This window comes from Mustelus asterias, chromosome 28 (genome assembly GCF_964213995.1).
Source record: "Mustelus asterias chromosome 28, sMusAst1.hap1.1, whole genome shotgun sequence".
Lineage (NCBI taxonomy): Eukaryota > Metazoa > Chordata > Chondrichthyes > Carcharhiniformes > Triakidae > Mustelus > Mustelus asterias.
The window spans coordinates 2,407,773-2,434,430 of NC_135828.1; the positions used below are offsets into that span (position 1 = coordinate 2,407,773).

General features: G+C 41.1%; 1 protein-coding gene across 1 annotated transcript in view; it reads right to left on the minus strand.

Moving 5' to 3' along the window:
• The window catches only part of LOC144480179 (serine-rich coiled-coil domain-containing protein 2-like), a 612,858-nt gene that overhangs the window by 530,225 nt on the left and 55,975 nt on the right, over window positions 1-26,658 (minus strand). The window contains exon 3 of the mRNA XM_078199331.1: window positions 25,338-25,546. Coding sequence (XP_078055457.1) covers window positions 25,338-25,546 — 209 coding nt within the window. The remainder of the gene's footprint in view (window positions 1-25,337; window positions 25,547-26,658) is intronic.

A 26,658-nucleotide genomic window follows, 5' to 3' on the forward strand; every position in this document is an offset into this window, starting at 1 on the left:
CATTTTTGAAAATGTCTTTTAAATTGGCATAAAGCTCTTGACATACAAGTTACTTTGAAATGCAAATGACACATTATACAGGCAAATACAGTTGCCGTTTTACATAGCAACTTCCCACCACCAGCTAAATGATGAATAGTCAGTTTGTTTGTTTTTCATCCTGCTGATTGGGAGGGGAATATTGATCAGGGCACAAGAAAAACAACTTTCCTTCAACCGCCTCTGCAATATTTTAATACAACTGGAACAGATAGACCAGGCCATAAGTTTAATATCTCATCCAAACAATGGCATCTTCATAAGTACTCCATTTCCCCAGTACTCAACTGGAACGTCAACCTAATTATGGTCTCAAGCCCAGGAAGTACAACTCAATTCCAAAGCTTTGAGATGTTGGGAATTTTTCATTTCAGCTGATGAGTAATTCATGTCAGTCTTTAGAAGGCCATGACTACACCAAAGGTTGCATTACCAAGCCTTTTGTCATTTAACCTCTCCTGTCCTCCGCTCTGTCACAAATGTTCACATTTATTTTTTCACCACCCTCCTGTCATTCATTTGCTTAGTACCTATGCAATTTTTAAACTGTTCCCAGCACTGATGGCTTCATGAAAGGGATATTGTGCCTGACTAATTTATTAGAATTTTTCCAAGGAGTCTCAACCAGAGTGGATAGAGGGGGAACAAGGAGATGTGTTATATTTGGACTTCCGGAAGGTGTTTGACAACGTACCGCACAAAAGGTATGTCATAAGATGACAGCCCAGGGTGTTGGAGGTAATATATTGGCATGAATAGAGAATCAGCTAATAGGCAGGAACAGCTAGTGGAGATAAGGGATTCTTTTTCAGGTTGGTGACCTGTAACCAGTGGAGTTCCACAGGGTTCAGTGCTGGAACCCCAACTGTTTCCAATATATATTAATGACCTGGAGGAAGGAAGGAGATGTATTGTAACCAAATTTGCAGATGAAACAAAATAAGTGGAAAGGCAAGTTGAGAGGGATACAAACAGTTTACAGATAGGTTACGTGGGAAAAAAGTTGGCAAATGGAGTATAATGTGGGAAAATGTGAAGTTGTCCATTTTGGAAGGGAGAACAAAATATTATTATTTAAATGGAGAAAAACTTCAGAAAGCTGCAACACAGGGGAACTGGGGGTACTTGTGCATGAAACACAAAGCTAGTGCGCGGGTGCAGCAGAGAATTAGGAAGACTAATGGGATGTTGACCCTTATTTCAAGAGAATTGGAGTATAAGAGTAGGGAAGCCTTGCTACAATTTAATGCAAGATGTTATTTCATTGGAGGCAGCTCAGAAAAGGTTCACTAGGATAATCCCCGGTATGGAGGGACTGCCTTTATGAGGAAAGGTTAAACTCTACTCATTGGAATTTAGAAGAATTGAGAGGTGATCTCATTGAAACAGAGGATCCTTAAGGCATTTGACAGGATAAAATGCTGAGAGGATTTTTCCCCTCATGGGAGAGTCTAGGACCAGAGGGATGAGTCTCACACTAAAGGGGTGAAAATTTAAGACTGAGACGAGGAGGAATTTCTTCTCTCAAAGGGTTGAGAGTCTTTGGAATTCCTTGCCACAGAGTGCTGCGGGGGCAGAGTCCTTATGTATATTTAAGGCTGAGAGAGATAGTAAGGGAATCAAGGGTTACAGGGAAAGGGCAGGAAAGTGGGCATGAGGAATGTTGGATCAGCCACAGAATCCCTACAGTGCAGGAGGCCATTTGGCCCACGGAACCTGCACCGACAATAATCCCAGCCAGACTCTATCCCCGCAACCCCACATATTTACCGTGCTAGACTCCTTGACACTAAGGAGCAAGTTAGCATGACTAATCAACCTAACCAGCACATCTTTGGAATGCAGGATGAAACCAGAGCACCCAGAGGAAACTCACACAGAACGGGTAGAATGTGCAAACTCCACACAGTCACCCAAGACTGGAAATGAACCTGGGTCCCTGGCGCTGTGAGGCAGCAGTGCTAACCACTGTGCTGCCACGATTCTATTGAAAGGCGGAGTGGGCTCAAGGGGCTAAATGGAATACTTCTGTTCCTACTTCTTATGATCTTATTTTAAAAATTCCACATCAAAGGATATTGCGGAAAAGCTTATGGTGTAAGGAGCAACATTTTGGCATGGATTGAAGATTGGCTAACTAACAGGAAATTGAATTGGCATAAATAGATCTTTTCTGGTTGACAGGATGTGACAGGGTCAGTGCTGGGAGCTCAACTTCCACAATTTATATTAAAAACTTGGATGAAGGGACTGAAGGTATCGTTGCTCAACTTGCTGACAGCTCAGAGGTAGGTAAGAAAATAAATTGTGAAGAGGATGTAAAGAGGCTACAAAGAGACACAGATGAGGGGCAAAAATCTGGCAAATGGAATAAAATGTGGAAAAATGTGGAATTGTCCATCTTGGCAGGAAGAATAAAAAAGATACTTCTTATTTGAATAGTGAGTGATTGCAGATTTCTAATGTGCAAAGGAGTCTGGGTGTCCGGGTGCATGATTCACAAAAGACGAGTATACATGTACAGCAAGCAAGCAATTAGGAAAGCGAATGTTATTTTATATTGTGAGGGAAAGAGAGCACAAAAGTGGGGAGGTTATACTTCACTTGTACAAGGCATTGGTAATCCCACATCTGGAGTATTGTGTATAGTACTAGTCTCCTTATTGAAGGAAAGATGTAAACGCATTAGCAGTTCAGGGAAGGTTACTAGAATAATACCAGGAATGGACATGTCTCATGAGGAAAGGTTTGATAGTTTAGGTTTGTATTTACTACAGTTTGGAAGAGTAAGAGGCAACTTGATCAAAATCTTAAAAATCTGAAGGGTATTGACAGGGTGGATGTGGAGCAGGTGTTTCCTCTTGTCAGAGAATCTAAAACTGGTTTAAAACTAAGAACGTGCTTATTTAAGACAGAGATGAGGAGAAATGTTTTCTCTCAGCGGGTCGTCAGGTTCTGGAACGCTCTTTCTCAATAGGCAGTGGAGGCTGAATCGTTGAATATTTTTAGGGCAGAGCTAGAAAGATTCTTGGTTAACATGTAGGTGAAAGGTAATCAGGTCAGCAGGAATGTGGGGTTGAAGTTACGATCAGATCAGCCATGATCTTACTGCATGACAGAACAGGCTCAAGCGGCCAAGTGGTCTACTCCTGCTCCTAATTCGTATATTCGTATGACAGTGCTTGCTCAATAATCATTACATCCAGATTCAGTTCGGCAGAGCACCACCCTTGTTTGACAGGCAGAACTGGCACTTATAGTCCCAAGAGACACTGCAATGGAGTGAAGAAGAGCTGCAATGAAGAGGAAAATGTCCATATCATAACTCATGTTAGATTTCCTCCCATCAACACTGATGTCTTTACTAAGACAGCCAACTTCAATTTATTCTTCTCAGTGCACCTCCAATTAAATTCCAGTGAAATGCTCAATGCTCTCAGGCAAGCAGAGTGCCTTTCATGGCTTATTAAAACATTATGCAATTTTCCCCAATGTTATGCTTTCTCAAACAAACTCATCATCAGCCTGAGGTTAACGATTCTGGATAACAAACTGAGCATTAATATCTGGGTAATTTTCTAATCTCCAAACTATAAAAAAATTTAAATGTTGTTCATATGCATTATTTTATTTATTGTGCTTCGTAACTCCTGTAGACATCATTGCACATAATTTTGGCTAGAGAATATTTTTGTTTAGGTTTACCAGGGATATTATATTGATGTCTATATATTCCAGAACATAATCCCACAGTTCTCCATCCAAAATCGCAAAATCTTTTTATTTCCTTTTAGAAGTCTTTATTACTTCCTAGGATAATTTATGAATTACATTCACCCCTTCATGAACTGCTTGATTAGAACTATCACTTTCCGACAGTTTTCCAATTGCAGGAAAATGGTGCACTGAGATATGATGGGCGGGATTTTATGGCCACACTGGACCCGAGACCAGAAAATCCCACCTGAGGTCAGCTGGCCCTACCATTGTCCGCCCCTCACCCGCTCCCATTCCATGGCGGGCAGGGCAGTAGAATTCCTGCGGATGTCTCAGTCCCTAGCCTCCAGCAGCTCCAACCATCTATTCCCTTCACCTCACTACAATCTGTAGAGCACTGTTTGTTTGAGAGCAGGACACTCAGCTGCTTACATCTATAATTATTAAAGACAATCTGAGCCAAAAACCTCAGGGTGAGCAATTAATGATGTGTTCCCTGCAACTCAGGTATTAAAACTATGAAACTGGAATAGGGCAATGCTCGGTCAAAATTAATCAAATTCATATCCCCGAAAGTAGAGGTGCACTGGATGAAGAACTTTCCAGAAGATTTCTCTAACTTTGTGTATATTATTCTTGCTTTTTAAAGCTTCCAAATAGAAATCATAGAAACCCTACAGTACAGAAGGAGGCCATTCGGCCCATCGAGTCTGCACCGACCACAATCCCACCCGGCCCTACCCCCACATATTTTACCCGCTAATCCCTCTAACCTATGCATTTTAGAATTCTAAGGGGCAATTTTTAACCTGGCCAATCAACCTAACCCGCACATCTTTGGACTGTGGGAGGAAACCGGAGCACCCGGAGGAAACCCACGCAGACACGAGGAGAATGTGCAAACTCCACACAGACAGTGACCCGAGCATCGAACCCGGGACCCTGGAGCTGTGAAGCAGCAGTGCTAACCACTGTGCTACCGTGCCGCCCTTTTGAAAAATCTTTTTTCATTCACCCCATCCTACAATGTTCAAACTGTAAACCAACAAACTTGTTCCTAGCCATCTGGCATTTTTTTTAAAAATTCTTCATTCACAGGATGTAGGTATCCATCACTGGTACGGCTAACCAGGAGAAAGCTAAGGTGGCTGAGTAGCTTCCACTTAGTGGAATTGTGGTCAGTGCAGACTCGATGGGCCAAATGGCCTCTTTCTGTACTGTAGGGTTTCTATGATTTCTACTCCTTGCTGAAGGTGGTCCCAAATGCCTCAGCCTTTTGTTCTGCAGTCAAACAAGGTTCTGTCATCAATGAGCCTATAGAGGTTCAAAAAGCCTATTCCTCCTGTTAGCCATTTAATAATCCAGCTCGATTCACAATGGGATGTAGCAAGACTACAATTCTTTGATTTGATCATTTGGTTGTGGGTTCACTTGGCTGGAGCCATAACATGCTGCTTGAATCTTTAGCACGTAGTCCCATGTTATAGCTTCACCCAAGTTGGTCAAATAAGGTTAGTGCTGCTCCTGACATGTTCTTCTATACTCATGGTCATGGTGAAATGAATGATGCCAGTCTGTAACATGCACAGTTGAACGTGAGTGACCTTGGCCTATCCACAATTTGAATTTTCCCTCATCTCATTGAACAAACTTCAGGTCATTGCTTAATGTCTGTCCAAATCAGAACAGATAAAATAAGGAACAGACTATGTGAGAAAGGGCAGATGCAAATCACATCCCTCAGATCTGGAGTACAGTTCATTGAAATGCAATTCAGTTTGCTGCCTTTGAGCTTTCGATTTTTCAATTTCATTTCCTGCTGTTTAAACAATGGCATTTTTATGGATTTTGCATAAGTAAACATCTCACTGCGCCAGCGTCTAATTTTTTTTACACCAATTAATTTCCGTCTAATGGCTGTGAATAAGCATTCTCCTACCTCATAGAAAAATTCATATTGGGTTGTAGCAAAGCTTTTCCAATCTGGTGTTCACAGAGAATCTGGGGATCTCCATCACCTTCACAGAATTCACCCAGTATTTATCTTTGGAAGATTTCTTATTAAATTTCAAATCTCATTTATAACCTGTGGGACTTTGTGATCATAGATGGATTGACATATATGCAATTACACTAATTACTTTGTTTGATTCATTTTATTTTTAAAATGGCTCAATTTTTTGGTCTCCAGCATTTCTCTGTTCTTAGACCCCAGCAAAGGCCACTGTAAATGGCCCCAGGAAGCACAAAAAAAAAATCAGATTTATTTTCCCTCTGTTTCTAATCAAATTTGCAGATATACATCGCAGCCAGGACTGAGACAATGAATTAAGTGCTGGAAAATCATCGGCACAAACCCATATCTTCTGATGTGGCATGCTAATAAATCAAGACAATCAAATGGCCTTGCATTCTGATTAATCAGGCATATTTAATGTCAGAGTTTTTTCCTACTTGGCTACGTCTTAAGTGAAAAATAAAAATCCATTTAAAAGCAGACTATTTTAGTACATGTACTCCACTGCAAAAAAGCTGCATCGTTCACTTGACATTTTTGCACATAATCTTCTACTTTCAAATATCAGAACTTGGTTTAACAAATGCTCTCAAATTTGAAAGCTTTGAAGTGACCTGGCAAGCTCATTGAGCCATTTAGACCAAGAAATTCTCAGACTCAATTACCTGCGAAAGCGCAAGTCAATGAACTCTGTCAGTGCCAGAAGCATCCCTGGGTTCAGCAGGGGAAAGAACGGCCTGAGCTGATCATTCACGTCAGTACTTGGTCTAGTGGGCACATGAGCGGTGCAGGCTTGGTGGGCCGAAGGGCCTGTTCCTGTGCTGTATTGTTCTTTGTACTTCACAATTAGTGCAGGGAACGAGGGTGTGTAAAAACTGAGAGAAATCAGGTCAATTACTGACATCAAGAAAGGGCATGGTCAAGGCACCTGTCTTCATAGAGAAGAGGATGCCATCAATGTTGCAATAGCGATATTGGATTACATCCTTAATATTGCTTCCTTTAGCGGCTTTGTTCAATTGAATGGCTTCCTGGGCCATTTCACCTTATTGTGGGTCTGGAGTCATATATGGGCCAGACCAGGTAAGGGGTGCAGATTCCCTTCCTTTGAGAACATTAGTGAATCGATAGGTTTCTAATTACAATCCAGAAGCTAGATGGTCACCATTGGCGACTCTGGCTATTCACTGCAGATTTGATAGAGATGGTCAAATTCATAAATGGTTTTGGTAAAAATAAATGAGAAAAGATTTTCAGTGACAAAGATTCGTAACTAAGAATTAAAATGATTCTCTAACAACCAACGGAGGCATGATTTTAAAGAGACAGAGCGATTTCTTCTGATCTGAAATGCATCAGTGTGGTAAAGGTGGTTGCAGCAAGTTCTAGAGCAACTTTCAAAGAGTACTGAATAAATGCTTGAAGTGGGCAATGGAGAGAACACTACACAGGCAGTATGACGTCACATGGTGCAAATCCCTACAGGGAAAACCAGTCGTGATGACCCAATTCCCGAGGTGTGGAGGTACCTGTAGGCCCCAGAGGTTGAGGGATAAGGCTGGGTATTGCCCCCTGGCAAAAGGGGGCGGGCGGCAGTCCCAGCTTTGCTGCTGGAGTGTTTACGCCCTGCGCCCCCACCTGGCTGTGAGATCCTCACCACCACTTTGAAACTGCAGGGTGCTGCTAAATTTGGCATGTTTTCTATGAAGCCAGTGAGTTTCACACGTCTTTTGGGAAAATTGCACGCTATGATTCCATGACACCTCATCAGTAACATTATAGATCTGCAGGTTACTCATTATTCTAGTTTTTAAACATTTAACACTTTCAACAAAAACATAGAAAAATTACTTACTGGTTAAGTCAAAGGCTCATATTTTACCATTTTTAAAGAATTGGAAGCTCACAGAATTAAGGAAGATTAAAAGAAAACAATTTACAAGAGAATTTTTTTAAAGTAGCACTGAACACCAAATAGGAAACCTTGCACTGGGCTTTGGGCAATGGTAACAGCTGTGGTAAAGGTCATATGGGAATTTATGAAATATCTAACACTGACGCATGCATAGGTTGGTGGACAACTGCTGCTGGCTGGTATCAGTCTGCAATTCAGCAAAAATGGATAAATGTCGCCACAATGATCTGCTGACAAACAGAAAAGTGTGCACCCGCCCCACGTGAGACTGTGGAGAGTCATGAATTTTTTATACTTGATGTGAACAGATAGAGTAATTGCATAATGCACATAACTGACAAACTCAAATGCAAAGCATGATTGTAAAGGTGGGATGGAGAACACTTCTTTGCCAAATGGTAGGAGATGAAAGCCTGTAGAGCTACTGATTGCGTTTTCGATTTTTCCTGCATATTGTTTCTGACTTGTTGGGTGTTTTTCATTTTTCACATTTCTGTGTATAAGTGCGAGCACGTGTATGTCTTGGGGCAAAAATCAGACATAAAAAATCTGGGCTAGTGTTTAAAATAAGGCTGTAACATCCAGCATGCAAAGGAACTGAAGACTATGATATAGAGGTTGGAATTACACTGCAAACTACAAATTCAAACCAGTATGAAATTGCCTGAAGGAGGAGAATGTATAATCCCCAGTAATAGATACTTTTGCAATAATGCACACCCAAACACTTAACAGCACAAAGGTAGCCATTTATAGCAATCCTAACACTAATAGATGCAGATTGGAGTCACTGGGGTAATTGCTGCTTTACAACGTGGTATAATTGTGAAAGTTATGTCTCAGCTATTTTAAAAACCTTCATTGTTTCTGGGAACACAATATAGCCTGTGTATAAGAAAATAAAAGTACTTCTAAAAAATGGAAATATGAAATTAAAGAAAAAGAGTACAGTTCATTCATGGGGTTGCACCTTTTATCTTGCTCTATTTCTCCACCTTTTCTGAGGTTTGGATAAAATTCACCGACATCAACATTTATAAAAAGATATTCAACTCCTGTGGCTTTTCAAGTCTTTCAATGTCCTTTTAATGTCTTTTGTTTGGCTAATTCAGATGACTGGCGGTGATTTAACCTGAGGATCACTGCACCTCAGGCAAGGAAACAAATAGATAAACAAACCGAAGCTGCAGGTCAAATGATCTGAATCGGAGCACCATTACAGGAAGGTACCCCAAAAAGCAAGACATGGGGAGGGGGACAGTGAGAGAGCCCAGAAGAAATTCCCAAGCAAGGATCAGAAAGAAGTCCCAGAAATCAAGGTGACAGAACCAGAGCAATAGGCTCCAATTTGGGTTAGCTGGGTTGGCCACGATCAATGTGCAGGGTTACAGGCTTAAGATGGGGTATTTGGTCTCGGGTGCTCCTTTGGACAGTCAGTGCAGACTCGATGGGCCAAATTGCCTCTTCTGCACTGTAGGGATTCTATGATTAAACAGCTGCAAGGAGCAGATTGAAGCAAATTGAGCTCGAGAGAAGCCCTGAAGATCCAAGAGGGCAGCCAAAGGTTGGTGATTCTGTGCTGTGGGCCAACAGGGCAAAGGTACCATTTTGGAGTGGTGGTGTTCTGTTTGGCACGGCTGAAGATCTGAAAGGTGAAGCTCAAGTGTATTCGGGGATTCAGAGAAAAGGAATCTCAGAAGGCGAGACTGAAATGCTGGAGGTGGGCCATTGTTGAAACCATTGAGCAGGAACGACATTTGGAGAGAATTCCAAGACGAGTTCTTCAAAGGTCACGATTGGAAACCCTCATGAGAAAGACGATGTTTCAGTTGGTTCATGGTTTGACAAACATCTGGGTGGGTTGTTGATAAATCCACAGAATCTGCTTTGGTCGCATCTGCCATTAGTTTGGAGTATGCTGTATCTGACCATCGTTCACCTGCACCTCATACTTACCTTAAATATTAGAGTAGAAGGTAGATATTGTAAATTGTTTTATCTTTCTGAATTTGTATAAATATGTAAAAACATTGCTGAGATAAAATAGAGTTAGATTCATTTTCTTATATTTGTATTGAGATCTTTGCAACCTTTTTGTCTGGTATATTATAGTTCATTTTTCCTTTTTAATAAATATTTTATCCATTGTGTTAAAAGTTCATCAGCAGACTGCTGTGAATTTATTCAGTAACTTTCCTCCAGAGTTTCTAAAATAAAGTTAGGATCTATCAGTCATAGAAGACAAAGGGTAGCAGTGGAAGGGTGTGCTTCTGAATGGAGGGCTGTGACAAGTGGCGTTCCTCAGAGATCAGTGCTGGGACCTTTGCTGTTTGTAATATATATATATATATATATATATATTATATATATATATAATATATATATAATATATAATATATAATATATATATATATATATATATATATATATATAAATGATTTGGAGGTCTGATTAGTAAGTTTGCGGATGACACAAAGGTTGGTGGATTTGTGGACAGCGATGAGGACCATCAGAGGATACAGCAGGATATAGATCAGTTGGAGACTTGGGCGGAGAGTTGGCTGATGGAGTTTAATCCAGACAAATGTGAGGTAATGCATTTTGGAAGGTCTAATACAGATAGGAAATATACAGTAAATGGCAGAACCCTTAAGAGTATTGATAGGCAGAGGGATCTGGGTGTACAGGTACACAAGTCACTGAAAGTGGCAATGCAGGTGGAGAAGGTAGTCAAGAAGGCATACAGCATGCTTGCCTTCATCGGCCAGGGTATTGAGTTTAAAAATTGGCAAGTCATGTTGCAGCTTTATAGAACCTTAGTTAGGCAGCACTTGGAATGTAATGTTCAATTCTGGTCACCACACTACCAGAAGGATGTGGAGGCTTTGGAGAGGGTACAGAAAAGATTTACCAGGGTGTTGCCTGGCATGGAGGACATTAGCTATGAGGAGAGGTTGGAGAACTTGGTTTGTTCTCACTGGAACGACGGAGATTGAGGGGCGATCTGATAGAAGTCTGCAAGATTACGAGGGGCATGGACGGAGTGGATAATCAGAAGCTTTTTCCCAGGGTGGGAGAGTCAATTACTAGGGGGCATAGGTTTAGGGTGCGAGAGGCAAGGTTTAAAGGAGATGTACGAGGCAAGTTTTGTTTTACACAGAGGGTGGTGGGTGCCTGGAACCCGCTGCCGGGGGAGGTCGTGGAAGCAGATATGATAGTGACTTTTAAGGGGTGCCTTGACAAATACATGAATAGGATGGGAATAGAAGGGATGTGGTCCCCGGAAGGGTAAGGGGCTTCAGTTAAATCGGGCAGCATGGTCAGTGCAGGCTGTTCCTGTGCTGTAATTTTCTTTGTTCTTCGTTCTTTGTTTTATTAAAAGAAGTTCCACTCTGGGAACTGACTTCCTCAAGTCCCTAACATATGGACATATTCCAGCAATATATAAAGTTTCCATGGATTCGAAGGGACTGGATCAGAGAAGAGACTTCAATTAAAAACATGAAAAAGTGCTTTCCAACAGTAATCTGCTACAAAGATATGTGGTTTGTGCAGCACAAATAGGAAGGGTCATTGAGCTGGGAGCTTTTGAAGCACTGGCTATTTACTGCCACTGGATGGCAGAATCATGGCTTGAGTCAGGTATGTAAAGTACATTGAAGTGAAGGGGAATTACCATCCTCGAAAGGTAGGCAGACTTCAATGCAAAAAAAAACACTTAACATCCCAGAAAGACATCTATAATTTTTCATATATTTTGAGTCCATTTTACTTTTTGTTATTCATGTGCAGAGATTAAACTTTTGCACCCAGACACCAATCTTGCAGCAACACTAGTCACAGAATCATAGAATTCCTACAGTGCAGAAAAGACTATACGGCTCATCGAGTCTGCACTGACTCTCTGACAGAGTATCTCATCCAGGCCCTCTCGCCTACCCTATCTTTGTAACTTCACACATTAACTACGACCAATCCATCTAACCTATACATCTTGGGATACTGAGGGACAATTTACCATGGCTAATCCACCTAACTTGCAGATCTTTCGACTGTGGGAGGAAACCAAAGCACCCGGAGGAAACCCACACAAGATATGTGTGACTAATGTATTGATCGAGCAATGTGGAGCACACAGTAAAATAAGTGAAACCAAATGAACATCTGGGGAACCTCAAAATTACACACATCAAATCCTATCTACTCAAGAAGGCATCAGCACTTCAAGTAGATTTAGTGTTTATTGAATGGAATTGTGAATATAATTCAAGAAAACCCTATGGCTTATTGGACAAATAAACCACGTGTATCTGAATCACTTGAAGTGGAAAATGCTGGCTGGACCTAGCTGATCTTAGCAAGATCACTGTAACTGGCTTCATATCTCTCATTTGAGTATTGCTGGAAATATACAAGTTTTTTCAAAGCTTTTCATCCTAGACAATCACAAGAATATAAATGTCAGGGGAAACAACGACTTTATATAATGGTAAAGGCATTGCCATGGAGAAGGCACCAGTTGATTGTGATTGACAGTTAACTGCCCAGCATTGTTTGACCAATCGGAGTCAAGCTACCCGTTTTAAATTTTCAAACAATGCTTTGCAGTTCACTGTAAGAAGTTTAACAACACCAGGTTAAAGTCCAACAGGTTTATTTGGTAGCAAAAGCCACACAAGCTTTCGAGGCTCTGAGCCCCTTCTTCAGGTGAGTGGGAATTCTGTTCACAAACAGAACTTATAAGACACAGACTCAATTTACATGAATAATGGTTGGAATGCGAATACTTACAACTAATCCAGTCTTTAAGAAACAAAACAATGGGAGTGGAGAGAGCATCAAGACAGGCTAAAAAGATGTGTATTGTCTCCAGACAAGACAGCCAGTGAAACTCTGCAGGTCCACGCAACTGTGGGAGTTACAAATAGTGTGACATAAATTCTGATTCTAGGATCGCATGATAAAGACTCAGGAGGAAAAAAGCAGAAATATTTATGTGAAATAGTGTGACATAAACCCAATATCCCGGTTGAGGCCGTCCTTGTGTGTGCGGAACCTGGCTATCAGTTTCTGCTCAGCGACTCTGCGCTGTCGTGTGTCGCGAAGGCCGCCTTGGAGAACGCTTACCCGAATATCAGAGGCCGAATGTTCACTGTCAGTCATCATTAACTGGTGCATTCTCCATGGCAATGCGCCTACCAAAGTCCACTCGTCAACCATTCAGCACTCTCTTCTCTGTGACATTAGTGTATCTTTTAAGAATTTCTTTTAAAAATCATGTTCTCTGCAGTTGTAAACAGACCTTTACAGTTTTTTTTATTGTTGCCGGGCCACCTGCTACTCCAGTGGCTTAAATGGGGTTTTGTTTACTTTTACTCAGATCTTTTATGACCTTGAATTGTGAGGGGAAAGTTTGATTGACAAATCAAAGTCAGGTGGTTCCTCCCCAGGGAAAAAAATCTAAGGATTCATTTTCAGTTTTAGTTTAGAAGGGGGTGGGCATGAAGCTGGAAAGCAGTGTTTCTCTCTCTCTCTCCCTGGTTTTGGAAATACTGCTGTTAGGGGTGGCATGGTGGTTAGCACTGCTGCCTCACAGCGCCGGGGACCTGGGTTCGATTCCCGGCTTGGGTCACTGTCTGTGTGGAGTTTGCACATTCTCCCCGTGCCTGTGTGGGTTTCCTCCGGGTGCTCCGGTTTCCTCCCACAGTCCAAACATGTGCCAGTTAGGAGGATTGGCCATGCTAAATTGCCCCTTAGTGTCAGGGGACTGGTTAGCGTAAATGCATGGGGTTATGGGGATCGGGCCTGGGTGGGATTGTGATTGGTGCAAATGGGCCAAAAGGTCTCCTTCTGCACTGTAGGGATTCTATGATTCTAAGTAAGGTCCCTGGCCTTCCTGGAGTGGAAAATGTGCTGCTTGTGGTCGGCCTGCCTAGACTCTCTCTCGCCCTGGTGTTTTGGGAGGCTGTTCTGGATGTATCCAGAGGACTGCTGGAAGTTACAAGGCTGAGAAGTCAAGGTTTCAATACTCCAACCAAAGGTCTACGTTCCAGCATCATATGAGCATTCATATTTTATGTATTAAACCTGTGGCAATGGTTTTGTTTATGGGATTTGTTTGGTTGGAATGGTGTTCAGCTGTTAAGGTTTATACAATATCATGGTTGGTTTTTTTTGTTTTTAATTGGTAAAAGTTATTGCTAATTTTCTTTCTATACATGTTGACTGTATTCTTAAATAAACTTTGTTTGATAAAAGCTCCCTAGTGGGTCATTTGAATCATACCCGAGGTGAAACATCTCATGCTTATCCTAGCCAAATTCAAAGTGCAAAACTTATGATCCAGGTGGACTTCATAAAACACTTCGGAGTTTCTGACCTGAATCATAACATCTCATACAATATAAAGTTGTTGTTTCCCCTGACATTGGTAGTCTTGCGATTATCCTCATGAGTGCAAGATGACAAGCTTCAACAAAATATATTTTTCAAGCAAGTTATGTACTATCTACCAACTATCTCTCCATTAGGAAAAAGAAGCACAATGGTCACTTCCATGACTATTCACTGACCTCTACACCACTCCCCATTCCTGAAAGAACTGTACATGCGTGGACATGAGGGAGGGATGACATCCTTAACACCAAATACTGCAGCAGACTAGATTCACAAGGAAGAATGACCACTTGAACAAGATAGCAGAAAGCAGATGCACATTGCAACCATAATTCAGGGCAAACCACTTCCCATGTTGGAAGTGCAGTAAGATGAGGGGCTTGAGAGAAATTAAAAGTCCATGCTTAGAGCAAACATGCTTTTAAAAAGGGATTCCATTGGCTGAGTGTGCATTTTTATGTCCTTATTCGGGAAGAATGCATTTTGCCTTTATTGATGTTTGCATACTAGCAGCATATAAAGCATCACGTTTTGTGAAGAATAATGTTAAGAGGCCTCCCATCTTCCAGTCATAATGAATCTGTCATGGTACAGGAATATAAACAGTTAATTCAAGATTTATTTCAAGAGAGCTGTGATTGGCTTTGTCCAAAATATATTTGGAACATTCAGCTATCAGCAGTGACATTATATTCATGCTGTGGAAAAGGTTCGTATATAACTGAAGTAGCAATCAAAGTTAAAAGTCATCAGGGTATATCTTACAGAAAACTTAATTATTTGTATAGGGAGAGGGAGTGAATTCATGTTGATCAAAGATTTGGCCCATAAATCATGTCTCTGGCCCACCAGCTGTGTCATTTGGTATCCATGATCAAATGCATCATACAGCAGCTAACTCAAGATTCGTGATTACATTACTTCCACCCTTCTGCTTAGCTTCTGGCTCAGAAACAAATTACATATTTACAGAAGGGAGCTTTCAAAAAAACTCGATTCAAAAAAAATGTTGTCCGTAACAATGGTTTCATATAATTGAATTGATGTTTGGGCCTCCGAAACATCCATATGGTTAGTGCTCCAGCTGCTGTCATCATTTCACACAAATGAACACCAAACATTAAATGCGAAGAAAAGAGTCACCTCCATGCTCCACTGCCAAGGGAAGAAATTTTAACAAAGCACAAACAGGAAGGAAAAATTAAAATGTCTTCACTATTTTGTAATTAGTTTCTTATTGCTGCATCTGTGATTCACCGTCTGCTTTCCGCAGCTTCAGTTTCCCAGTTATGTTGCTGCAGGAAATATATAAAATTAATTGCATTTGTAATGTTAACTTCTTTTAAGTACTGCATTTTTTTAAACAGTTCAATCAGACCAAAAATAATTCTTTTAATGTTTCAATTAACTCCTAGTTTCTAACCCATTGCATATGAACAACACTGTAAACAAGATAGAGCAGCACAGTAAATACAATGATGGATTGTATTTACTTTCCTTTTACAGGACGGCACGGTGGCACAGTGGTTAGCACTGCTGCCTCGGTGCCAGGGACCCGGGTTCGATTCCCGGCTTGGGTCACTGTGTGGAGTTTGCACGTTCTCCCTGTGTCTGTGTGGTTTCCTCCGGGTGCTCCAGTTTCCTCCCACAGTCTGAAAGATGTGCTGGTTAGGTACATTGACCCAAACAGGCGCCGGAGTGTGGTGACTAGGGGAATTTCACAGGAACTCCATTGCAGTGTTAATGTAAGCCTTACTTGTGACGAATAAATAAACTTTACTTTACATTCCGTGCTGTCAAGTTGTAACATTGTTCACTCCAATTCAATCATTTGCCTCACTTACGTGTCAATCGAACCCACCTGTGTGAATGGACGGTACCTCCCAGTGTCAGCTTCAACACCCCAAGCCTGGCCTTGTTCAATGTGTTTCAATGGACAACCTGTCCCATTATTGCTCCCTTTCTCCCTCATAACAATAGAGACATACAGGGATGATGTGCTGTTATGCACGAATTGACTCCATTGTTTGGTTTTAGCTTTAGTACAAATTGTCGGCAGTGCTTCCAATATCACAAGCAAGATTGCAAAAATAAAAACAGAAAGCGTTCATTACAAGGGCGCGATTTTCAAAGTATTTACACAATGTGCATTCAACACCTTTTATCGTCCACTATCTAAAATGGACATGAAATGCATTCAGTCGGTAATAGTTCAATATTGCAGATCGTTTTGGATCTGGATTTATAAACTTGCAATTGTGTCGGGAGAGCGAACTGCACTATTGGAATTGCAAACAGCCATCTGTCCAGATGGTTACAGAAATCACAGCACTTTAGCATTAAGCATTAAAAACAGCATCAGTAGACAATGAAGTCATGCACACAATATCTAGCTTGACTGCAATTAATAACATTTTGGTTAAAAGTCAAGTCTGAAAAGGATTAATATAAATTATTCTTGAAGCAAATAGCTATCATTAAATACCATAATACTGAGATTACCATATCAAGTAAAATTCTGTACAAGCTAAATCTGTTCAGCCTTCATCCATTACTCAAGAGCTACAGACTGGTAATTACAATAAGGATTTGTATCCGTGTGTTTTTGAAATGTTGCATCACTTTGGTTTTTGTAATTTTGCATGTGGCATAAAGCATGTTATTTTCCTGCTGCTGCATCACATTATTATTTGGTAATAAATACCTGATTAACATATACCACTATCCAACTCGCATAAAATGTATATGAAATATTAAAGTCCAAAGATGTACAGATTACGTGGATTAGGCCTGGGTTGGGCGCTTTTTTCTGAGAGTCGGTGCAGGCTTGATGGGCCGAATGGCCTCTTTCTACACTGTCGGGATTCTATGAAATACTTTCTGCTATGTTTGCACTCAAAGCAAATAATAAACATTTCCAACTCCAGACGTTTATATTCCATGCTGATAGAGCCTTGCAACTGTCCCCAGCGGCCTGTTATTATATATTACAATATTCAACATCTCAAATTGTTTTTCATATGTTTCATAAAGCAATATACTGCCACCTAGCTACAGTGCACTTGGCTTTATTATCCTATATAAAATGTCAGGCTTGCCAACACATTTACATCATCTAATTCTAATATACTTATTATTTCTATATTAATACTTTTTTTTACAGATATGTACAAGAGACAACTTCATCTTGCTAAATACCACTAATCATAGAATCATAGAATCATAGAATCCCTACAGTGCTGAAGGAGGCCATTCGGCCCATCGAGTCTGCACCGACCACAATCCCACCCAGGCCCTACCCCACATATTTTACCCGCTAATCCCTCTAACCTACGCATCTCAGGACACTAAGGGGCAATTTTTTTTTAACCTGGCCAATCAACCTAACCCGCACATCTTTGGATTGTGGGAGGAAACCGGAGCACCCGGAGGAAACCCACGCAGACACGAGGAGAATGTGCAAACTCCACACAGACAGTGACCTGAACCGGGAATCGAACCCGGGACCCTGGAGCTGTGAAGCAGCAATGCTAACCACTGTGCTACCGTGCCGCCCTAATAATAGCAATACATAGCACTGAAAAATCTGAGTGGGAAAATCGAATGTTACACATAGAAAATATGAAACTGGAGAGTAGTAGCAGAGAATTCTACTTACGAGCATTGGATTAAAAAAGATTTTTAAAGAAGATGGTAGCCTTTAAGCAGAAACTGGACAACTATTATAATTTTCTAATGGTCTCTCTCAAGAGTGATGCAATTTACTTTCAATATCGTAGTGTCTGGGCACAGTACAAATTGATGTGAAGTTTAGGGATATCCCTCAGCAATTTGCTTCCTCTTGAGACACTTCATTAATTACAGTTCTTTTGTACTGCATTTCAATCTTGTAAAACAGGCTGGTGGAACGGGATTTCCAAAATTCCCACAGATATAATTGTGACAGTGAAATTCATACAAACTCATGTTTACCATATGTGAGACAACTGAGATCTGTGTGTATGTAAACATTCACTGGTTTTTTGATGCATAATGAACACTAACACTGGCATTCTAGTGTAACTGCGGCTCGAATATGGAGTTGGGGTCAAATATGCTATCAGAGCAAAGTGAAGCAAGACCCCGGAGGAGACCAGCTCTCTTTCTCTGCCTCAATTTGATTTCTCTTTCAGCCAATCCTTTTCCCAACCCCAAGATTTACTTAAGATGCCCATTGCAATCAGCTGAGACAGACAGTGTTCAACAAAGAACATGATAAGTTCACTTATCAGTTTGGGCTGATGTGTGACACAAATGTTAGTTGTCACCTAAGTGCCAGGCAATGGACATCTCAAAGAAAAGAGAATCTAACCATCTCCCCATGACATTTAATGTCTTTCCCATGGATGAATACACCATGATCAATATCCTGGGGGTTACCATTGACCAGGAACTAAACTGGACCAGTCAAAGAAATACTGTGGGGAGAGGTCACAGACCAGAAATTTGTAAGAAGTAACTCACCTCTAAACTCCCAAAGCCGGCCCAATGTCCACGAAGCACAAGTCATGAGTGTGGTGGAATAATCGCCGCTTGCCTGAGTGCATGCAGTTCCAACAACACTCAAGAAGTTTGACAGCATCCAGGACAAAGCAGCCCCACTTGATTGACACCCCTTCCACAAACATTTACTCACTCTACCACCGACACATAGTGGCAGCAGTGTGTACCATCAATAAGATGCACTGCGGGAACTCACCAGGACTCTTTCACCAGCACCTTACAACGCCCATAACCTCTACCATCTGGAAGGGCAAGAACAGATCATTTATGGGAACACCATCACCTGCAAACTCTCCTCCAAGTCACACACCACCCTCACTTGGAACTGGATTACCATTCCTTCACTGTCGCTGGAACAAAATCCCAAAACTCCCTTCCCAACAGTACCTTGGGTGGACCAGCAATACTTGGGTTGCAGATGTTCAAGGTGGCTCACCACCACCTTCTCATAAGTAAATAGGGATGGACAACAAATGCTGGCCTAGCCAGTAACATCCACATCCTGCAAAAGTATAAAAAGCTATCCAAAACTGAGAATTCACACTGAAGAAACTGGTTCTTCATTGTAAATAGCCACTGCAGATTCAACAGAATGCTACGAGAGCTACAATGTTTAGAGTATGAGGAGAGATTACAAAAGCAGGTTTGCATTCCCTGGAATATAGAAAGTTATGAGATCATTTGATTTGAAATTTTTAGGATGGGGAAACAAATTGACAGGGTAGATAGAGTGAAACCTTCTGTGGGTGTCTCTAGGACAAGGGGATATAACCTTAAAATCAGGGCCAGACAATTTCAGAAGCTGGGAAATGTTTCAGTACTTAGAGTTGGAGTTGATGATTAAGGGAGCTAGGTGAGGAGGGAAAGCAAGTATTCCTTTGCTTTTGCTATTTTTAACTTTTCCACCCTGTAGGAATCGGTTCTTGCTCAGAAACAAGCTGTGCAGTGAGTATTTAGTGAATGCTTAAGTCTATTCCTAAGTTTTAAAGAAATATATAAACTGGTGGTAAGTTACTAAAATATATAAAAACAGGAAAATAATTAACTTAATAAAATAATTTTAGTAGCCAAAGATACATTAAGGTGATGTGTCACAGCTGCAGCATGTGGGAGCTCCTGGATGCCAGTGTGATCCAAACTAAACATGTCTGCAACGTTCTGGCTCAAGGAGCTTCAGATCAGAGTCACTGAGCTGAAGGCTGAGCTGCAGGCATTGTGACACAACAGGGTGGGGGAAAATTACCTGAACACTTTGTAATGGGATGCAGTTACACTTCTCAGGACAGGGTGTTCTGATTTAGCCAGTGGTCAGGGACAGGAGAGTGTGGCTGCAAGTGAGGCCGAGAGCTGAAATGTAGGAGTGCCCTCCTCTGCAATTGTCCAACAGGTCTGAGGTTCTTCCAGCTTCTTTGGATGAGAATGGGTGCTGCAGGAAGGACCAGCTGACCGACCATGGAAACGTGTTTCAGAAAGCTATTCAAGTGGGGGGAGCAAAAAAGAATGTAGCGGTAGTAGAGGACAGTATAGTGGGGGGGTTTGACACTGTTCTCTGCAGCAAGGAGCGAGTCCAAACAGCTGTGCTGTCTGCTTGGTGCCAGTGTTTGGAACAATTGCTCGGGGCAGGACAGGAACCTGCAGTCAGAGGGTGGGAATCCAGTCATCATGGTCCATGTAGGTACTAACAACATAGGTATAATTAGGAAAGAGTTTCTGCATAGTCGGTATGAGGAGCTAGGCAGCAAATTAGGAAGCAGCATCTTAAAGCTAATAATCTCTGAGCCACATGCAAAATTGACTTAGGGTAAATAAGATTAGAGAAACTAATGCGTGTCTCAAAGTCTGGCGTGAGAAGTTTAGGTTCATGGGGCAGTGGCACGAGTATTGGGAAAGAGGCATCTGTACCATTGGAAAGGACTGGTATCATAGCAAGCTACATAACTAGCAAAGTGGAGGGGTTTTTGGACAAAACAATGGGGATAAGGAATCATTTTTGGGAAGATGTGGTAAATCAGAGTAGAGGCAAGGCAAGAGGGAAAGGTAGTAGTAATATTGGAAATGAAAGATAGACTGTGATAGGAAGGGATAAAAGCTACAAATCTAGAGTAAAGCAGCAGATAAGGCTAGATGTTACAAAAATAATAAATGGATCAAACCAAGCACGCTATAATAGAATGCATGTAGCATTCGTAACAAAACAGATGAATTAAGAACACAAATAGAAATAAATAAATATGATCTGATAACCATTACAGGCCTGGCTGGAAGATGACATAGATCGGAATCTGAATATTGAAGAGTGGTGGCTCTGTTAATTACTGATGGTATTAAGGGATTACCCAAGCTTAGGAATCCAGGATGCAGAAACGGTTTAGGTAGAGATGAGAAAAGGCAAGAAGTCATTTGTGGGAGTATAAGCCTCCTGTAGTTAGGACAGAATATATGGGGAGAAATAACGAGTGCTTGTTAGAAAGATATGACGATAATCATGGTGGTTTTTAATGTACATATAGACCAAACAGCAAAGGAGTTCAGGAGTTCATAGTGTGCTTTAGGGATAGTTTATTATAACAGCCCATTCTGAAGTCAACCAGAGAACAAGATATACAAGACCTGGTATTGTGAAATGAGACAGGGTTCATTAATGATCTCATAGTGAAGCTTCCCCTAGTAGCGGTGATTGGTAGTAGCGATCATATTATGTCTGAATTTTACATTCAGTCTGAGGAAGAATGAGTCTAAAGCTAGTATTGTAAACTTGTACAAGGGCAGTTATGAGGGCATGAAAGTAAAACTAGTCAAAGCGAACTGGCAAATTAGGTTAAGGAATAGGTCAATAAAGATGCAGTGGCAGGCATTTAAAGTGCTTTCATTTACATTCAAAATATACAGAATAGATACATTCCAATGAGAAAGGAAAATTCCATGGAAGGACCCACCATCCATGGTTCACCAAAAAAAAATTACAAATAGTATCAAACAAAGAAAAAACATATAATTACACAAGGATGGTTGGCAGGTCAGAAGATTGGAAAAGATATAAAGAACAGCAAATAATTACTAAAGGATCAATAAGGAGGGGGAATTAGTGTAAGAAAGCTAACAAGGAATAGAAAGATGGATACTAAGAGTTTCCATCGATATTTAAATTAGAGCTAACAAAGTGAGCATTGGTCCGATAGAAAGTGAGTTGGGGAATTAATAATGGAAAATAAGGAGATGGCAGATGAATTGAGGAAGCATCTTGCATTAGTCTTTGCTATCGAGGAAACAATTAACAACCCAGAAATAGCTGTAAATCAAGGAATGGAAGGGAAGGAGGAACTCAAGAAAATGATAATCACCAGGGAAGTTGTTGGAGCTGAGGCTGACAAGTCCCAGGTCCTAATGAACACCGTCAAAAGTTCTCAGAGGAAGTGGCTAGTGAAATAGTTACATAGAAACTAGAAGCAGGAGTAGGCCATTCGGCCCTTCGAGCCTGCTCTGCCATTCATCTGATCATGGCTATCATTGAATTCAGTATCCTGATCCCCCCTTCCCCCTCATATCCCTTGATCCCTTTAGCCCCTAGAGCTATATCTAATTGTTTCTTGAAATCACACAACATTTTGGCCTCAACTACATTCTGTAGTAGTGAATTCCACACATTCACCACCCTCTGGGTGAAGAAATTTCTCCTCACCTCAGTTCTAAAAGGTTTACTCCTTATCCTCAAACTATGACTCCAAGTTCTGGACTCCCCCACCATCGGGAACATTCTTTCTGAATCTACCCTGTCCAACCCTGTTAGAATTTTATAAGTTTCTATGAGATCCCCGCTCACTCTTCTGAACTTCATTGAATATAATTCTAACCGACTTTGTCTCTCCTCATATGGCAGACCTGCCATCCCAGGAATCAGCCTGGTAAACCTTCGCTTTACTCTCTCTGTAGCAAAGACATCCTTCCTCAGATAAGGACACCAAAGCTGCACACAATACTCCAGGTATGGCCTCACCAACGCCCTGTACAATTGCAGCAAAAATCCCGATCCATATACTCAAATCCTCTCGCTATGAAGGCCAACAAACCATTTGCTTCTTTATTGCCTGCTGTACCTGCGCATTTACTTTCAGCGACTGATGCACGAGGACATCAAGGTCTCGCTGAGTTTCCACATCTCTCAATTTACACCCATTTAAATAATAATCTGTCTTCCCATTATTGCTACCAAAGTGGATAACTTCACATTTATCCATACTGACATATTGGCTTTAATTTTCCAAAATTCTTTAGACCTGGGGATGGTTCCATTAGATTGAATAGCAAATGAACTCCTTTATTAAACAAAGGAGAGACAGAAAGTAAGTAGAAAACTACAAGTGTGGTAGCTTAACATCTATCAGGGAAAACGTGAGGAGCAATCTTTAAAGATGGTATAGCAGGGCACTTAGCAAAGCTCATGATAATCAGACAGAGTCAACATAGTTTTGTGCAAGGAACTCATGTCTAACCAATTTATTGGAGTTCTTCGAAGGAGTAACATATGTTGTGGATAAAGGGGAACCAGTGGATGTACTGTATTTAGATTTCTGGAAAGCATTTGACAAGGTGCCACGTCAAATGGTAGTGTGGAAAATAAAAGCTCATGGTGTAAGGGATAACATATTGGCATGGATTGAAGATTGGCTAGCTAACAGAAAACAGTAGGCAGTGGATAATTTGCTGGTTGGCAGGTTTGCCGAATGGCATGCCACAGGAATCAGTGCTGAGGCCTCAATGCTTTACAATTTATATCCATGACTTGGATGAAGGGACTGAAGGTATGGTTGCTGAATATGCTAAGGACACAAAGAAAGGTAGGAAAGTGAGTTGTGAAGAGGACATAAAGGTGTTCTAAAGGGCATAGATAGATTGAGTGAACAAAGATCTGGAAAATGTAGTATAATATGGGAAAATGCAAAATTATCCATTTTGCAGGAAGAATAATAAAGCATCTTATCTAAATGGTCAGAGATTGAAAGATATGAGATAGTTATATCTGGGTGTTCTTTTGCATGAATTGCAAAAGCCTAATATGCAGGTACAGCAAGTAATTAGGAAAGTTAAAAGAAGGGGAATTGAATACAAGAGTAGGGAGGTTATGCTTCAGGACATTTGTGAGACACACATCTAGGCGACTGCTGGTCTCCTTATTTAAGGAAAGATGTAAATGTGTTGGATGTCATTCAGAAGAGGTTTACCAGACAAATATGAGGAAAGGGAGGGTTGTCTTCTGAGGAAAGGTTGAACAGGCCAGGCTTGTATCTGCTGGAGATCAGAGGAGCAAGAGGTGACTTGAAGATGAAATAGACAGATTCTTGATAAACAAGGGAGGGAAAGGTTCTCGGGGGTAGGCAGAAATGTGGAGTTGAGATTACAATCAGATCAGTCCTGATCTCATTGAGTGGCAGAGCAGGTTTCAGTTGCAGAGGGTCCTACCCCTCATTTATATGTTTGTATGTAAAATTCTGTCCCATGAAAAGCAGTAGATTGAAGTTTAATTAATAAATTTAAGTCTCCCATTAATAGATTTTTGCTATTCTAGCCTATTAAGAGAAATTGATCCAAGACGGGTGGATGGATTTAAGATACAGATCAGCTAACTCTCATGAAATAATGGATCAGAGTCATGGGGCTGAACTTCCTCCTCCTGTTCAGACACAATGCTGTTCTTTCTATTATTGGTCTGAAGTTGCAGTTGTTTCTTTTCCCCACATGGTGTCTCTGCTGTGCAGTTATTCAGTGCTGAACAAGGCTGCAACATTCCAGGTTGTCATGATGTGGAGATGCCGGCGTTGGACTGGGGTAAACACAGTAAGAAGTTTAACAACAGTCACGGGCATTCGGCCTCTGATATTCGGGTAAGCGTTCTCCAAGGCGGCCTTCGCGACACACGACAGCGCAGAGTCGCTGAGCAGAAACTGATAGCCAAGTTCCACACACACGAGGACGGCCTCAACCGGGATATTGGGTTCATGTCACACTATTTGTAACTCCCACACTTGCGTGGACCTGCAGAGTTTCACTGGCTGTCTTGTCTGGAGACAATACACATCTTTTTAGCCTGTCTTGATGCTCTCTCCACTCACATTGTTTTGTTTCTTAAAGACTTGATTAGTTGTAAGTATTCGCATTCCAACCATTATTCATGTAAATTGAGCCTGTGTCTTTATAAGCTCTGTTTGTGAACAGAATTCCCACTCACCTGAAGAAGGGGCTTAGAGCTCAGAAAGCTTGTGTGGCTTTTGCTACCAAATAAACCTGTTGGACTTTAACCTGGTGTTGTTAAACCTCTTACATTCCAGGTTAGCATGGCACATTCATCTACTCTTTTCCACTTAAATTTAGACAATATTTTACCTTTCTCATCTATTCTTCAAGGGGATCCTCGCATGATAATATTCACGGACCAAACTTCTCCATGCAATACAGAAAACCCCCCATTGTGCAGTTACAGAGGCTCCAGAATGATATAAATTTAATAATGGAACGTTTATACTGAGTAATGCATTGTTAAACACAAAATAATAGTATTCACCTCTATTTAAATCCCTTTTTCTAAGATAGTATAGTCCCCTCGGCCGTTGCTGTGCGCAACAGTGTGACTGGCTTAAGGAACATTTGTATGACTAACTTCCATGTTGAGTATCTCCTCACCCTCCCAAATCAGGTCTGTAAAGTGACTATTCTTACCAGGCTGTTCATCTCTGAAGACTCGAGGCTGCCACACTGCTGGACGGTACCAAGTGCCTCCATGCCCTCTTCATCCCACATATAAGTGCCAGCTGAGCTACTGGAAGGAGAAAGTTCAAAGGAGGAACCCATTGCGTAGTTGGCATCTGGAGACATAAGATCATTAACTGATGCTGTGGTTTGGGAGTTCTCCAAATCTTTACACCGATCTACTCAAAAGACAAAAAGTGACAAAAAAAAAGTTATTACAACACAATGACAAAACAACAACCTTTTTCAAAGCTTCTCACTAAATATACTTACTTTAAAATGGTATAGGAATTGAACATCTGAAAGATATATGTTATTATGCCATTACCAAACTCAATACATGAACATAAGTGGAAAGCCAAATATTCAAGCTGAAAGCAGCCATTTTACTTTCATAGACTGTCTGTGCAAACTTTAATACCAACTCTCTGGCTGATCAGAGTGGTTTCCGGGTCACTACACAAGCCAAATATCCTTTTCCAGTTAATATATTGATCTTTGCTTATGGAGCAACTGAAATGCTGGCCTGTTGAATATGAAAAACAAGGGGCAGTTCATATTGCATAAGCATCTCAGATCTATAGATCTCGTAGCTAAAATTTATCGCAAGATTAAGTAGTAAACGCAGCAAAGTAATCAAATCGGACTCCAGATAGATCATAACACGTATCAAGGTTACAAGTTATCAAGCATGAATAAAACAAGTAGAAACGCTTCCTTTAAGTGCACAGTTGTTTATATTTGCATCTATGCAGCCAAGAGGACTGAGATGCTCAAATTTTATTCCTAAGGGCAGCATGGTGGCACAGTGGTTAGCACTGCTGCATAACTGCGCCAGGGACCCAAGTTCAATTCCGGCCTTGGATCACCGTCTGTGTGGAATTTGCATTCTCCCAGTGTCTGTGTGGATTTCCTCCGGATGCTCTGGTTTCCTCCCACACTCCGAAGATGTTGGGTTAGGTGATTGGCCATGCCAAATTGCCCTTAGTGTCAGGGGGAGTAGCAGGGTAAATATGTGGGGTTACGGGGTTAGGGCTTGGGTGGGATTGTTGTCAGTGCAGGCTCGATGGGCCAAATGGCCTTCTGTACTGTAGGGATTCTATGATTCTAATAGCATTTGTTAAGAACTACAGAAGTTTTCTCCGAAACCAGTTACCCAATCTACCTTTGCTTCTCCTCTGCACCATTGGTTGTAACATATTTCTGAGAATTTATTCATTGCAAAGGCTTGTCCGTGCTTTATGGATATTGTCATAAACCTTACAGCCTTTGTGTTTCTCACCCATTGCTA